The sequence below is a fragment of the Oxyura jamaicensis genome, chromosome 4 (assembly GCF_011077185.1).
Source record: "Oxyura jamaicensis isolate SHBP4307 breed ruddy duck chromosome 4, BPBGC_Ojam_1.0, whole genome shotgun sequence".
Lineage (NCBI taxonomy): Eukaryota > Metazoa > Chordata > Aves > Anseriformes > Anatidae > Oxyura > Oxyura jamaicensis.
In genome coordinates, this window is record NC_048896.1 from 52,827,979 (window position 1) to 52,845,024 (window position 17,046).

Sequence of the window (17,046 nt, forward strand, 5' to 3'; positions counted from 1 at the left end):
AAGTACTTTGTAAATATAAGGACAGTGTAGCTTGTTCAATCTGAAGTGAATTTACAACAAAACACACGGAACTTTTAGGAATGTCTGCATTTGACATTTTGGTTGTTACAGTATTGATTCTTAGATTTTTGTAATTAATCTTGTTAATTTTCAAAGTAGCTATTTCAAAAAAATCTTGGACATTTATTTTAATGCTTTAAAATTTGAGAAAGGCTTGTGTAGCAGAATCTTTCTGTGTTGTTTCCCTTAACACTGCAGTTTATTTCGAGGTTTTGAGTCAGTATTTCAAGTTTTCATTTCCCTGTGATTTAGGCCATGGGGAAATTTGGTATGTTTTGTTCTTATTATAGAATTTTCCAAAATCATTTAATGAATAAAATAACGTCAGTGTTGTCACAATTAAATAATTAATAAAGACTAGGTTAGTTACAAAAGAATAAAAAATAGAAGTATGCAGGCCTCTTTCTGAGTCACACTCTTGCTTTCTGGAAAGGCTCTGGTCATTTTTTGGTTTTGCCTTTGCACAAGGAAACTGGGAAGCATTTTTGTTCCCATAAAATTTGGGATAAACTTAGCCAATTTACAAGAATTTCAGGCATGAATTACCTTAAATTACACAATAAATAATTTATTTCATCTCAGTGGCGAAGCTATTATATAAAGTCACTGAAAGTTTTCCTTTATTACTGTTTCAGAACCAGTTAACAGGATAATCAGTTAAGCAGAGTTTCAAGATTCCTCCATATATGTACATGTGCACAGATTTAACTGGATTTTTAGTTTTTGTAAGCAGGGGAATACTGAATATAGCCTATGATGGTTCCAGTCAAGCATCCTGGATGCTTTCATTTGTAACATCAAAATTGTTGTGGATAGCACAAGTTACTGACAAGTTGATTGATTGCATGCATCACCTCAAACAGCGAATCCCAACTTTGTCTAAAACATTTCTAAGATGGAGTTATTCTGTAGGTGCATATCCATGTCACCCGATCGCTGGAATAGACTCTTAGTATTACTGTAATAGAAAATTGTTTGGAGAGAAAGGGAGGGGTTTTATTGCTTGGTGGTGGTGGTTGGTTGATTTGGTTCTTTTGCTTTGTTTTGTTTTTAATCTAAATTTTACAATGAATTATTTTATAAGGCAATTCACAATTTATTTATTTATTTATTTATTATGTGGGAATGGACTAAGGTTTCCAAACAGATTTTTGTATGTGTGTATGCATGCCAAGAGAGGCAGTAGAACACACTGTATTACAACATCTCATAAAAAATCCACCTGTATGGGGTGGCTGCATGTAAGTCCACTACTTTGATGTTTTGTTTAATTATAAAATATTCACTTGAGTTTACTGACATCCTGGGGAGGTGGAGGGGGGGGGAGTCGTTGGAGAAATAAGTGCATTGTAAGATGGGCAATTAATAAATGGCTGCTAGTGTTGCATTAATAAATATTTGGAATATTGTGCATTAAGACTGATATATTCAACCAGCACTCCTTGTCATTTGTGCAAGTCCCTGAATTAAATGCAGGAGAAACTCAGTAAAACCAGTTTAACAGAGAAGTTCATTTTACTTTGGATCCTTTTGTAAGAAGCAAACATAGCCTAGCTAATCCTTACATCTTAAGAATTCTCTTATTAGCTTGTTACAGAAAACAAACAAAAACAAACACACAACATTTTTCAAATGTACCTCTTTAGTTGTATTACCTGTGATGATAATGAACAGGAGAGTAAGACCGAGGTGAAGTTCTTTCTGAGGAGCCCTAGCTGTTTTTACTTTGAGCCTCGCAGTTTTTGTAATCACTTATTCCAAAACCCACTGTGGTTTGAGGGCAGCAGGCGTGGCATGTAACTGAATCTGGCAATGAATCCAAAAAGTGTAATTAAACAAAATTATCACTTCCTGACTCCTCTTCCACGAAGGCATAAGGAAAAACAGCCTCTCCGTGTTATCACATACATCAGTACGGAAATGTATGTGGCTTCGGTAATTTATGAGTGGAAGGCAAAAAAGAGATTTCTATTCAGAAATACAATCCACTGCAGTCATAAGTAACCAAGTCATATAATCCTCCTAATGAAGGGTTTGATGAATAACTGTTTTGCCTTTGCCCACTGTACCAGTCCTGAAAATTGTCCCATCACCTCCAGTTTATTTCCTTTGGGATAATATAATACTGTGTTGTATTTAGTTACAATACAATGGAAGAAAAGTGTGAAAAGAGTGGAATCAATTATTAAGATACACACTCTAAGCAAAGATCAGATCTGTTCTTTAATTAATAAGACTGCAGGAACATTTATGGAGAGTATACTCTTACATTTTGATGCTGTTTCTGGTTCCTTTTCTTAGCTTGCAGGCTAGAAGTTCTTGGCAAAGCTGAATATACAAAATAAATATAAACTGCACGGCAAGGATGGGATCCTTAGAGAAAGGGAGAGGAGAAAATGATTTAATGCAATAATGATTTTAGCTATACACAGGCATCCCTTTTTTGTCTCGATTTGTTAAATTACCTGACGTCTGCGTGTGTAAGTTAAACAAAATTTTGTTCTCTACTCTTTCTTCCTTCTGAGCTATCTTCTCAGAGAGAAGGATGATAAATGGAAACATAAACACAGCATGAGAATGTGAACTAGTTCCCAAACATTTCAGTGCTTTTTATAAACAACTGGTCATTGTTACCTTTTGCTGGATTACGGTTTCCTTTAGAACAACAGTGCTCTTCAGATGCATCACAAAGTTGATTCTACATGTTTTAGCATAGTTGCTTAAAGGCTTTAATGTTTAAATAATGGTTATATAATTATACAATGTTTAAACAATTAGCTTTTAAGTCTAGCAATAAGGCCACGTTTTATACACATACTACCAAAAACGATAATGAAACTGTTTTTTAAAGATACAGACTGACCTCAGAGTGATCAAACACAGTTTAGGGACGCTTGTTTCAGTTTTAAGATTTCATTTTAACATTCTTATTTTCATTTTGAACATGGACAGTGGTTCTCGCCGTTATCTGTGGTCGTCCTTTGAATACAGAAGTGATCAGCTGCTATTTTTTTTTGTTTGCTTTGTTTTTAATTTCTGCACCCCATATTCAGCATTCCTTGTGCATTGTGTGTCCTCTTCTCTCTGATAAGAAGTGCCAGCTTGCATCTCTCTGGTCTACATAAAGCACAAAGGGTTGTCTGAGGCTTCAACTAGAGTGCCTTGTAGGGGTAGGATTAACATCATAGTGTGTTATTTGTCCCCTAAGCCATTGTGGCAGCTGTTGATTTATATTTTGAAACAATTGAAATAACAAAAATTGACACAATAAATCAAGATACTGTTTAGTATTTTGTTTGAACTTTTAAAAAGTCCCTTAATATTTTAGGTCCACTATTTTAGCTTAAGTCATGATTTAATTGCCTTTTTAAACATACCATAGACTTGCATTTTTAATCTATATGAACTGCATTTGCACAGTGATTAAGTGAAGAATTGTTTTGATGTGTAATAATTTAACACAGTAGCAGAAGGTTTGTAGATAAAAATTCATGCTTTAAAACTTAAATACATTTTTTCTACTTTATAGGGGCATTTCAGAAACAGTATTTTATACCTGTGCTACATTATAATTTTAGATACTATACTTCTTTAACGACATTCTAATTTATACAATTTTTGTTTCAGTGTCAAAACATTTAATTATATCATGTCTTGAAGGTGTAAAGCTGTCAAATAAATCAGAGGCTCAGTATAAACATTTGGTGAATTGCTTTTGCTACCATACTGTAGTTGTTACTGGGCAGTTAGTGGGACTTTTTTCAAGCATTTACTCAGCAGGTACAGGACAACAGCAGTACAATGAATTGCTGATTGCTTGTAAAACAGCAGGTAGTAATGCCCTCACTCTTTGTAATTCTGCTTTGTAAAATGAAGTGGCGAAGTAGCATGGCAGAGAAAGCGAGTGTGCAGTGAATATGTTCACTGCCTAAGGGCTGCTGGAGATTGCCAGCCCTGCTCCCCAAAGCGTGCCGGTGCTTTGGATCTCGATAGCGCAAAATGCGGAGCTCCCACCGCTGGAGGGAAGGGGCCGCCTTCAGGCCTTCAGCATTTGGCAGCGTGGGCACGGAAAACAGCACTGCAAGGCTGGATTCCTTTCTGAAGGCCCTGGTATTTGTCATTAAAAATAATAATGATGAAACAACACACATAGCAAAACCCAAACCAAAAACCAACATGCAGGTATCTCTATAGTGTTGAAGCTTCACATGCGAAGAGAAAAGCTTTCTGAAGCAGGTTTTTTACCCATATTTTGCTCTGGGGTTAATGCAGTGGCCAGGCTCCCCAAGATGGGGGCTGGACGAGGTAAATTAGTTCTACTTTGAAGCTTTTATTTTCTCCTCCTTTCCAAATGAATGGGGAGGCCCTTGAATGAAAGCTGCTTTTCATTAGCGCCACCAAATACCTATTTGAAAGGACGAGCTCTTTTACCACATACAAACACGAGAGTAAAGGAAAGCTTCCTTTTTCTACCACCAGTCCATCAGCTAAACAGCTCCTCGCCTCTCTTTCCAGTCAGGTGGCTTCAAATCAGAGTTAATGACTCCAGTCATTTATTCCAATCGCCCTCTTGGTATGGCCAGCAGCCCCCCGGTGCGGGGTGGCACGGCTTGAAAGCCACTGCGGGGTCCTCGAGGCTCATTAGTGAGGCTTCTCCCCGCCTGGCTTGGGCTGCCCCCGCTCCCCTCTCTCGGCGCCCGGTAACCCTTGCCTGCCCGCTTGCCTTTTGCTCGCCCGGCAGAAGCAAGTGAGCCCGCCCGGAGAAAGCCGGGGCGAGCACTGGGTCGCTAATCTGTCAATGCCGCCGCTCCCTTGAAATGCGAGTGCTTTGCCCAACGTGTGGAAATGGGGCTTTTTTTGTGCAGAAATCCCCTGTGACATCCCTCTGTGGGTGTGGGTGCGGGAGCACCCTGCCCTGGCCAGCTCCCACCGAGGGGCTTCCTGCCCACACCAAAGAGCACGAGTGGTCTTGGCTCCTGGCAGGCGAGTTGCTGGCCTCTCTTGAACCTGACCGATGGCAAACTTAATGGTTCTTTTCCTTTTTATTTTTTTTTTTTAACTTTTTTTTTATTCCCCCCCAACAATATCACAACAAGATTTCTTTGCTATTTGACATACATGTGGCATTGAAAAGGAAAAGGCCAAAAAAAAAAAAAAAAAGGAAAGGAAAAAGGAAAAGAAAAAGTAGCAGCAGTTTGTCCTCCAAAATAAAGGGTAGAATTGAACATACGGGCATACTTTTGAAAAACAGTGTTAATTTCCCTTATGCTGTGCCTGTAGGTGAAATACAGACTGACATTACACGTATTGGATGAGGTATCTCAAACACTTGCCGTATCTCTGTGATATGGTTGTAAGGGTGAGGAGCTTGGGAAACCTTCAGCTTCCCTTCAGCAGCCCCAGAGTGGGTGAACCACTCAGTTCTGGTTCTGAGTAGCACTGACTTTAAGACAAGGACTTGATGTTATCCTCAAGCTTATCTTACTCGGGCTGATAAAGCTTGCATGCCAGAGGTATGGGGCTTTATTTAAAATAGATCATGTATGAGCATTACCCGCAGTCAGAGTAAGTAGTTTTAGTAGAATGTCAGTTGATTAAAACCATGTAATTTGGTCATTGCTGCTTAAAAACATTGGTGATTTTTTATTTTTATTTTTAACCTTTTGTCTTTTTCCATGCTGGGTAGCAATGCTATGTAGATCAGTTGCTTTATGGTTTGCTATGTAAAGACAAAAGGCTAGACCTGTCTCTGGTAGTTCAACCTCTAAACAACAAAATTAATCGGAAGATAGGAGTTAAATACTAGTTTAATGCAGTATAGTTTTATTTTATTTTTATGTTTTTGTAAGCCAGTTTCTATGAAGGAAAAAATTATATTATTGATACAAGAGAAAATTCTATTTTTTTCTAGAATCTTATTTAGCTTACAACTAGAAAAATTTAATTCATTCTAATGTTAATAAAGGCCGCATGCTTTTTCAGCATTTAACCCCCAAACATTAATAGTATTCATCTCCTGCTCCCTTCCCACTAACACCATTCACGGCAGAGTAATATAAAGGTTATGAAAAGTTTTCTCTCAGCCGGCTACAGAATGTCTGTTGCACTTGGAGGTGTTTATGCCTTGATTTCCTGAGCGTGCTCACTATACTCAATATATCACTAGTCTTTTTGTGTACAGCTGTCTTAGTGAAAATTTGAAGCTGTTTAGGTGATAGAAAGGAATACAACCTAGAAGAAATTAAACTACCCACAAGAAAGCATTACGTCTGAAACTGGTTGAAACTCTACATGCAATGCATGATTAAATTAGAATAAGAAAAGCTAGATTTCACATTTCCTAAGGAAGGGAAATGTAAAAAGTAATTTACAAATATGACCCATTTTCAGTTTGATTTCTTTTGAGCTTTAAACCTGACCCCTAGGAGCTCTTTTTTTTTCCACTACAAATTCCAGCAGTAGCCAAACTACTCCCAAGGAGTGGGAGACAGCTGAGGGGATCCACTGGGACAAGGCGTGGCTCACGGTCAAGCCTGGGACAGCGTCCTCCTTAATCTGAAGACTGTAGAAGTGCTTTTACCAGGGGGTTTGGTATAAGGTGAGCTGCCCTTGAGCACCAGCTCGTTTGGATCTAGGCTTCCTGGTAGCTTGCTTAGCAAATTTGCCAGAACAAGATGTTAAATGAGAACCTGCTGTGTTTGGGCAAGTTTGCAAAGAGCATGTCATTTTCCAAATAGTGTCTTTCACCAATCTGCGTTTTTTCTTAAATGCTGAATGTAGAAGCTGTGGTGTGAGGGGAGAGAGGGAGGAGCCAGTCCTTCCAACAGTCCCTTCTCTTGTATTTCTTGCGCTGAACAAAAGTCTGGTTTAAACAACAGAAAAGCTTTGAGAACTGTAGAATCTCATACTGATAATTTCTTTACTGCACAAAATCTCTCTCTGTCAAGTTTAAGTAATGTTTCACCTGGGTCATTCTAGTTAAATGCCAACTCTGATGAGCACAGCGTCTTTGCCAAACATACCTTGTATTGTTGTCATCCTAAGCAACCACAGAGAATGTCTTTATAAAATATCAGAATTTGACTGTTGATCATTGCAAGGAAGCAAAACCCGTGCTTATCTGTGCGTTAGTTCTGTAGAGGATTACACATTTGTGCCAATCGATGATACAGTGCTGTTTCCCATTTCGTAACTGTTTGATTTATTCAGAAGTGGTACCCTAATTGCCTTTGCAAATCTGTTCTCCAAAAGCTCTTGAACACTTCCTATTCTGTGAAGTCAAATGACAAGATTGAAATGGGTTGTCTGCCTGACTTGCATCTAAACTGTGTTTTAAATTTTAAATTTTTTGACCTTTTGTCGTACTATTTCCTAATCTTAAACAAATTTTTCAAGAACATTTTTTTCCCAGAACTGGCTTCAAAGACAAATTAGATTAGTCTCTACAACTCTTCTAAGATGTTTGCTTGTGCTATTTGCAGTGATCTGAAGACCATGTGTTTGCAACCATTTCTGTCTCTTCTTACATGCATAGTAATACTTGTTGATGATCACAGTTCTTGTGAATTGCATATACAGCTGACACATCAAAGCACGGCATAAATGCTGCAAGCTGTTGAAACAGAGCGCAAAAATAAAGCAACAATTGACTTCTAGGGATTACAGAGTAAATCAGAAGGGAAAAATGTATGAGCGCATTTAGATGGCAAAATACATAGTAAAAAATCACCAGCGTCTCCCAGTGTGAAGCGTATTGTGCTGTTGTTAATCAGACAGTATGTGTAGGCTTAAGCTTTAATTTGAGGATTAAATGAGATCAAAACCTGTAGCGCACAGCCTAATACTTAACATGAAAGCTGTTTCAAGTGTAGTTTTGTCTGCGCTGACAAAAACCTTTTCTGCATTTTGATCACGCGAGTTCTGTTCATGTTTTAGACATTTTCTATAACTTATGACCCTTGCTGTATTCACTAAGTTTCACCATCCATTACATAACTATTATGCAAGCTATATATTCATTTAGAAAATGTAAGCTAAATCCCTAACACTGGGTAAGCGTACTCTGGCCATAACACTTTTCTGAATTTCAGTTTCATCTGCTTCTGTCTTCAGTGAAAAAGCAGATATTTGTTCAACCTGAAAGGCAAGCAAGTTTGACATGGTATAATGTTTTGTAGTGCATGTTTTGCACCTCTCTTTTACCAAGAAAGAATCTGTAACATTAAAAGGTGAATCTCTCTCTGTTTGCTATGACAAACGCCCCTTTGGAAGTGTGCAGTCCTCTGACCTTTCAGTTTGCCTTTGGCTAATACTTGACATTCAGAAGCAACTGTGATCGTGGTGACAAGGCACAAGGAGATGCCATACAGAAGACCTCTGGTTAGGTGTATGCGAGTTAGCTGAAGCGTTGGAAGCCATGTACCTGCATTAACCTGAGAGGAAGGTTGTGTTAGCTTAGCAGCATGCTGTACTAACCCGATGGCACAGCCCTGCTGCCAGCTCAAGCATCTCTGTCAGTACCCAACACTGCACTGTGAAATGTAGCCATATCTTGGGGGATTTTGTTGTTTGGTTTTTTAATAAAAAACTTCATTTAAACTAATTTGACTGAGCCAACTGTCAGCTGTGTGGTTAACAGTCTGTGCTTCCATGGGTAATAGGTTCCAGACCCAAGCTGTCAGTCTTCGTGCAGGCAAGAGCTGGAGGAACTGAGAGGAATTACTGATTTTCAGGGAGGAGGGAGCTTCCTGCCTTATTTTGGTGCTGTATGTGAGGATTTTCAGAAGGGATCTTCATCCAGCCTGTCTTGGGCTTTGGATGTTGCTGATATTTTCTGAGGAACAGAATCCTCCAACAATGTAGCAGGCATTTTAAGCATGGAAAAAAACACAGGTCTGGGAAGAGGTGGAAATGGTGGAGAAATCACCAGCACTTCCTGCTGTTACAAACACTTGCTTTTAGCCATGTTTCTAGCAAGAAATGTTTATGGTTATCTAACCAGTTGTGTTTAGATTTTTTGTGTATCTCTAGAGAAGGACACATGCAAGCCCCATATGTATCAGTGTTATCATGCTTATGAATAATAGCTGTGTGATTCTATGACCGTAATTAATTAAGGCTTTTATATATTATTTTTCATGTAGGGGAGTTTAATAAAGTCCTCATGATCCTTTTTTGTTCCTATCACAAGTCTTTTGAGTCTTCTGGCTGAGAGGAAATCCAGCTATTAGGGAAGGGGTCGTTGTTGGTATGCCTTTTGAAAAGCATCTGTTTTCTTATGGAGCCAGTTGGCTGAGACAGGTTTTGTCCAGTCTTTCTTTTGGTGGGGAAGGTGGTATTGTCACAACCATCACTGCTGGAATATGTGAACAAGTGAGGTAAGCCAGCATGTGAATTTATAGTTCATTAACTGTCAAATACCAGTGGACGTGCTCAGGGAAGAAGGTATACTGATGACATGTAACGTGAGCAGATCAGCACTTATTTAGCAGGGTGACGTTATAACTGCACTGCTTCTGGCACATATGTTGGCTTTCTTTAATCTGCTTTTGGTTTCTTTATGCTGTAGTGTCATCTTGTGAATCTTGCTTTTAAGTTTGGCTCTCCAAATGTTCTAATAGCCATACACTTGTTTCTTCTTACAACGGATAGCGTAAGAGATCCTACAAGCCAGGCAGGATGCTTCACTTTGCCCTTCTAAATTGTTCTACTATGAAGGCCATGAAGTTGCTCATGAGTAAAGTTAAGCAATTGTGTAAATATTTCCACTGTTGACACTTTGAGATAGATGTCTAAACTTTGAAACTTAACAGTAGAAACGGTCAGTTTATCTATATACTGGTTGTGGTAAATGGTAGCAATTTCGCCTTAAAATATTACTCTCAAATTTGCAGGTTATCATGGGTATGCTTAGCCAGTTGCATATACTAAGAAATGCTTTTTTAAGGGTGATCACTGCCTTTAACAGAAGAACAGCTAAGAATGCTTCAGGGCAAGTTTTCATATTCAACTAAATCTTTTATTCCTGCACCTAGTGATAGACGTTTCAGTTGATGTTAAAGCTGAATTTCAAAGGAAAAGTAGTTTTCATTTTATGAAATACATAACAGCTGTCTGACTTGTCTGTTTTCAACTACAAAACAACAGTTGGGGACTGAATATAGAAATTGCCAAAAGAAGTACTCAAGATTTTTAGGTAAACATTCTGCTAATTCACTCTTGGTTTGGTAATAATTACATAAATTCAAGTGAGATCTTGAGTCATTAGATTGCAAAATATTTTTCTTTGTTTACACGCAGTTTATGCGGAATGTATCTCACCAGAAAATGCCGTTTCATTCAGTTACACTATTGCACAAAAATTCTCTGTTGTCATTACTTAGTACCTTATTGATAAATACAGAAAAGTAGAAGGAGCACAGGAAGGGAAGTTTATCTTCCAGAGGTCTCTTAAGTATGACCTTCTCAGGTTATTGATATTCTTTGTTCTTCAAGATCAGTCTTTTGTAAAACATGAGTTAAAACTATTTATTAAGATGGCATTTTCCAGAGTTCTTTTTCTATTTTATCATGGTATTGGTGATCAGTAACAGAAACAAAATAAAATGCTGATGTTGGTTGTAACACTAATGAAGAACGCATTGGCAGTGCACTTCTGGGCAGCATTTTAAAATAAAGAGAACACAAATTAAAGAGAGTTAGATTGTTTGTGTAACTTCAGATGTAAAATAAGTGCTCTCTGTCTGAAGTATTTAATTTTTAATACAAGTTGCAAAATACAGTAAATAAAACTCTATGTAGTATAGCATAGTTGTAGCAATCTGCTTGGAACAGTTCTGTAGCAGTATGTTAGAAACCAGCGATCACACAAAAACTTTTGTGTTTGTTTCATCCTTTTGAAATTTGCATTACCTCATGCAAAACTCTGAGTTTTCTCCTTAGTATGTCTGCTGTCCTCTCCCTCCTCCTCCTGATATCTTCAAGGCAGGCTGGAGTTCAGTATCTTTCTAATAGGTTTTTATACTTTTTTTTTTTCTTTTTTTTTTTTTTTTCTTGGCAGTATACCCAAGTAATCAAATAGTGTTTCTGGTGAAACACTATTGTGTGGTTGGTAGCTTACTTCTTATAGTGTGGTTGGTAGATTACTTCTGAATACTAGTGGTCACTGAGAAAACTCAAAAGATAAAGCCAGCACTTCAAGAGTTAATGTGTTATTAGGAGGACAGGAAATCTGGCAACTATTGCAGAAACTAGACCTAATGGTGCACACAAACAATTTGTCAGTCTTGGTAAATGTGAATAGCTTTCCGCAAAGTGGCTGCTTTTGCTTTGTTTGAACAGCCTAAACTTTTCCTTTTTGGACTTTAAATCTTAGAAGTGAAATGTGATCCACATATTGAATCAAAATCATTTAATTCAAAACATATTTTGATTGGAACAAAGTTGACATGGAAAGAAACTCTAGAATAATAATAAAAAAAAAGTTGAAAGGACTTTCTATCATATATTTAGCAGGAAAATTTGAAACAGTTCTAATTAGGCTGAAAAAACCAGCCTTCTTCATTGTAACTTACAAAGGTCATATATCAATGTTAAGGCAGCATTACCAACTAGTGTCTAAAAGCCTGCACATGCAATATGTGCAAACCAACATCTTTGGTTTGTTTTTTTTTCTTTTTTTTCTTTTTTTTCAAAAGTATGTGCACAGACATACTACCAAGCCAGAATACATACTTAATGAGTTTAAAGTAGTTACCTCGTACTTCTGTTAAGTGGGTGCCTTGTGGTTGCTCAGGAAGAGTATTTTTCACATCAAAATTATGTTTGTGTTAAAAATGTGTGAAATCCTAATTCTTGCTTTTCTGTTCATACAATAATATTTTTTAAATGTAAAGTGTTTTTTTTTTTTTTTTTTTTTTTCAGAAAGTCTATTATTTTAAGTATTACAAAGGAAATTCCTTACTTTAAGGAGAAATTAAAATACTTAGCCTCTTTGAGATTTACAATTACTTGTTTACAATTACAGTTTACAATTACCACTACAATTACTTGTACTTGAGACTGGTAATTTCTTACTAGCCAGTGTAATATTTTCCTGGATTTTTTTATAATTGAATGAATAGGAAAGGTTATTCATGTTTGAGAAACAGTTTTGTTGTCTAATAAAAAGTTTCTACTTTAACTACATAAACCACATTTTGTATAGTTAGGAATTCTTTGCTGTCTCTCAGAATAAGTGTTGCATGAGTATTTTAATCAGTGTAGGAATAAAGCAAGCAAGTCTGTGGTCTGATATTTCTGAACAGCTTGATTATGAATAAATATCTGTGCTAGTGAAAAGAAATGCACTTAGTACTTCCATCATACATTCCAGCATTGGAACATCCCAATCTCAAGTATATTCATTTTTAACAGACAATTTCATATGCTGTATGTCCTTATAGGTATACAGAAATATAAGAGAAAGAAAAGTAGAGGGCAAAAGCCCGTGGTAGTTACTTTAGAGGTACAAATCTTGATTCCAAAGGTATAACATTGTTTGGGAAAATATATCATAATAAATGGTCAGAGTATTTCTATTTACTATTCTAGTATTTTTTTAAAGGTGGGGGAATCTTTTCTAATATGCTAGTTGTGTACTTCCATCGCTCTGACTGTGTTTTGCTAGATCGTTTGTATTGATGTTGCACTGATAGTCTTCAGCAGGAGATTATTCTCCATTCATTCCTTACAGAAGGGCATAAAACGATGCACACAAAATAATGCATTTCAGAGTTGTTCTCAAAGAAATAATTTTAATTACACTTACTGAGTGATATCAGATTGTACACCTGAAAAATATTTCTGAATAAACAAACATTTCCTGATAAGAACAAAGCTTCAATGTTTTGATGTTTCTGAAGCGTTTCTATCTTGGGAACGGAGAAATGAAAGTCACTAATACGTGTTTGTGTTTGACATCTGTATACTGTACTTTTTAGCATATCTCAAGTGTTTTAGTCTCTGCCTAATAGATCTCATTAAAGAAACAGATATCAACCCCAAGACAGTTTGTCAAAGTTAATATGAGTCCCTGTGGACAGAATTGACAATTTGTGTGGGGCTTCACGTGACAGTCTTTTCACCGTCTTATTTGCTCCTTAACAATTGGGCATTAGGCACTGATTTATTTTACAATAACTCAATAGGACTGAATATTACTGTGTTAGGTTGGACATTTTAGAGGATTTTCTTGTTTTACATGTTTTACCGTGAGCATGCCGTGGGTATAAATGATAAACTCAGCCTGCAGTGGGAGTGCTGGCAATTGATTGGGTAGCTTTAAGAGCCTGGGAAGGATACTAGGATCCCATAGCTGCATGCCATATTTAACTAGAGCCTTAATGAGCACTGTCTGTCCTAGATGCTTAAGTAATCCTAAATACTTAGCATTCTATAACCTTGGTTTAGTTTTGCAAGAGGCAAATGCTAACAGTGAAAAGTTTTAAAAGAACTCCTTTTTAGCACTTTATGCATGTTGGAACTTTTTAATTTTACAGATTTTTTTTTAAGCAGTGCCCCTCTTCAATAGTATATACCAGTGTGCTTGTGCACATCACACTCTGCTACCTTGTGTTGTTTTCCTTGAAAATCTAGGAGGACTAGGAACTACTGTTCCTCCATCAATGAAATCATAGAATAAGCACCTCCCTGCAACCAACAGCTTAAGTCTGTATCTGAAATGACAGGCAAGCTTATTTATCGTCTGAATTTGTGTGCTATATTTGGTCTGTCCTTCAGGGCCCTGGGTATTGATGTTGACTGTAGTCATTTTTTGTTTAGCCCTTGTAGCTGTGATTTGGCAAATGAGGAAGATGTTCTGAAATGGCCTAATATGGAAAAAAGAAATAAAAGAGAATGGTCTAGTTTTGAATCTGTTTAAATTACTAGTGTAAATTATTTTTAAACTTGAAAAAGAGAAGTACTTTTCAGATGGCTACCAAACATTCCAGGAAAAGGCAAAGAGTGTGTTTTGGTTCTGTTCTTGTAGGAAAAGTCAGATTTAGGTATCTGTTAATCTGTGGAGATTGCAGAATGATAATCCTTTAGTTACTCATGTCCAGGTGCTTTGTGAGTGTAGTACAACCCATTACAAATCTAGCTTTTGAGGAAAAGGAAAAAGGAACAACCTCTGCACATACTAAACATACTTTTTTTTTTTTTTTTAAATAACTCACAGGCCCTTAAAACTATTTTTTCCTGACACTAAATAGTTGTAATGATAACAGTAAGTATGTTCTAGGGTTAAAATTTTAGCAGGGTACCAAGAAAATTAATTCCTATCATTGTCATTTGCTGAGCCCTGTAGGATTTTATGGCTGCACATTGTAGTATTATGGACACTCATGAGACTCCTGACTGGTTTTATCTTATTAAACAATTTTGAAATCATTAATTTTTAATTGGCCTGCATGTGGTTTTTTATAGTTTTAATTGTGTGTCTGTGTCAAAACATTTTTTTAATTTAAAAACAAACAAAAAAGACAAAAATTAAAAAAAAAAAAAAAAAAAACATGAAAAATCCTGTCTAAGCATATATGTTATAGGGTATTTCCATATGATCATCCAAAGAGTTACTATCCTTTGTGGTAATTCATTTTAAAGAACGTTTTCAGCAGTTCAATAGCTGGGAATCCTAATAAAAAAAAAAAACAATAATAAAAAAAAGAATGATATGAAGTAGGAGATATGTACAGGTTTTTTCTTGATTGAAAGTTCTAATTAAGTGAATCGAGGAAAATTAACTGAAATTAGCTGTCAGAAAGTCACATTTAAATGAGTGATGATCTGGCGTGGCAGTAAACATTTAAATGATATAAATTGCCATTTAAGTGTATGGTTTAATGTTTGTCATGCATTAATATGACACAAGGCTGCAGTGACAATCAAGCAGCTTGCTCTAATTTGAACATATTTAGGGCTTTTGTGTGGTGTGCACCACACAAATTAAGACAATTGCTGTTTTTATGTGTCAATTTAAATGTTGTTTTCAGGCATCAGTTAATGAAACAAACCCATCATTTTTTTGTGCAACTTGCAGAGTGATTTCCTTGGTTTTCAGATTAATTTTAACTTCCTCTGCTCAAAATTAGGAATTTCCTTTACAAGGAAAATGCTATTAGTTTCTTTAGATGAAGAGATTATCAGTCTCTGTTGCATTGTTTCATCTACTCATTCAAATAAAAAATACATTGAATCCTCTGTGTGAAACAGTGAAAACAAATCCTGCTAGCAATTTAACCTAGGTGAATTAACTGTTTATATAGCAATGATTTTTAAGTTATCTTTTAATATATTTGTACTATTTCTAATACTGTTATGGAGAGATTAATTACTGTTTAGATGCTTTTGTTTTGGGGATGGGATTGTAACTGGATAACATCTTCAGGAAAGTGGCTTTATCATTCAGCATCCTAATACTACTTCTGTAAAGGCTTGTCTAAAAGACATATACAAGAAATACATAAAAATATTAGCAGGCTGATATTTCAGCATGTAAATATTTTGTACCCTGACACTCCTAGTTAGTTCAGTTTCCCTCGATCTGTCAGTCTGCTGTCCGTCTGTCACAATCAGATTAACATGATGTTGTTATTCATTGTGAAGATCACACATAGAAAAACACAACTGTATTTTGGGAGTTCATGAAAACTTAGCCTGTCTGCCTGTAAATGCATAAATACTTTCCACTTACTGCTTTGCTCTTATTCCCACTATTATAGTGTAAACAGCAAGATCTTACAGTGAGCAGGAAGTAGAGTAGGGTTAGTCAGGAGACCTCGTCATCTCTTGCAGGGGCTTTTTTTTTTTTTAAAAAAAATATAATTTTAAACTATTGTTATCAATTTTGTAGCGAGACTTGTTAGGATAATTTTGTATGCTATTCAAAATATGCTTCTACTACTGAGAAATGATGACTATCTGTCAAACTCAAGTTTATATACTTTGTGTGTGTTTTTTTTACAGGCATTAGAAAGTGAGTTCGTTTCCTGCCAGCTTCATCAGTGGATTGATCTGATTTTTGGCTACAAACAGCAAGGGCCAGAGGCTGCTAGGTCCCTGAATGTATTCTACTATTTGACTTATGAAGGAGCAGTTAATTTAAATTCAATAACAGATCCTGTATTGAGAGAGGTAAGTTTGTACTTTAAACGTAGAAAAGCAAAATCTTTGTTAACCTTTGGTACTGTTGAAAGTGTAAAGACTCCACGTTGTTTAGGTCTACCAGTGAATGCTCAAATTTTTGCTTTCTCTTGTGGTTTGGCTACAGGCCAGACAAATGCAAGGTGCCTGAACCAGTCATCACAGCATGCAAAATTAGAACAAGCATGCAAGTTGTTCTTAAACTTTGTGCACCTAGATTCAGCCACACCAGTATAAAAATAAATGTTCAAGGACTGCTTTATTTGCTCTGAGGGCAGTCATTCTTCTCACTAATGCAGGATCTTAATGGAAGAAGACTGTGGGTAATCTTGATTTGGTTTGCACTTTTGAATTAAATTCCCCAGTTTTAACAATTGTCTTTTAATGCAATCCTGCATATGGCGTGCATATCAAGCATTCTATAGTTTTGTAGTTTCCATTATTTTTATTTAGCTTGCTATCAAATTAATACTAACTTATCCTGCATTTTTGATAAGCAAAAGTAAATATTTGAACTGTGGAGAAATTGCGTCTTTTACTCAGGCTCATCACTATTGAGAAAAATCTATTTGATAAAATATCTTAATGTTACTGTGGGCTTGAAAACAACTCCTTCCTCCACCTAAACAGCTGTTTTCCAAAAAAAAAAAAAAAAGAGGGTGTGGGGAGGGTGATTAAAAGCTATTTTTTGGGAGGTTTTACTTCCTCTGTCAATACACTGGAACTAAAAATAGCTGTAAGTATATTAAGTAGAGAATAAATGTAACTGGTACTTTGCAGTAAAATATTCTAAGTCACTGAGAA

General features: G+C 36.4%; 1 protein-coding gene across 3 annotated transcripts in view; it reads left to right on the top strand.

The window, feature by feature from the left end:
- The window catches only part of LRBA (LPS responsive beige-like anchor protein), a 395,253-nt gene that overhangs the window by 319,380 nt on the left and 58,827 nt on the right, over nt 1-17,046 (top strand). For all 3 annotated transcript variants that reach the window (XM_035325418.1, XM_035325421.1, XM_035325419.1), the window contains exon 47: nt 16,066-16,233. In XM_035325418.1, coding sequence (XP_035181309.1) covers nt 16,066-16,233 — 168 coding nt within the window. The remainder of the gene's footprint in view (nt 1-16,065; nt 16,234-17,046) is intronic.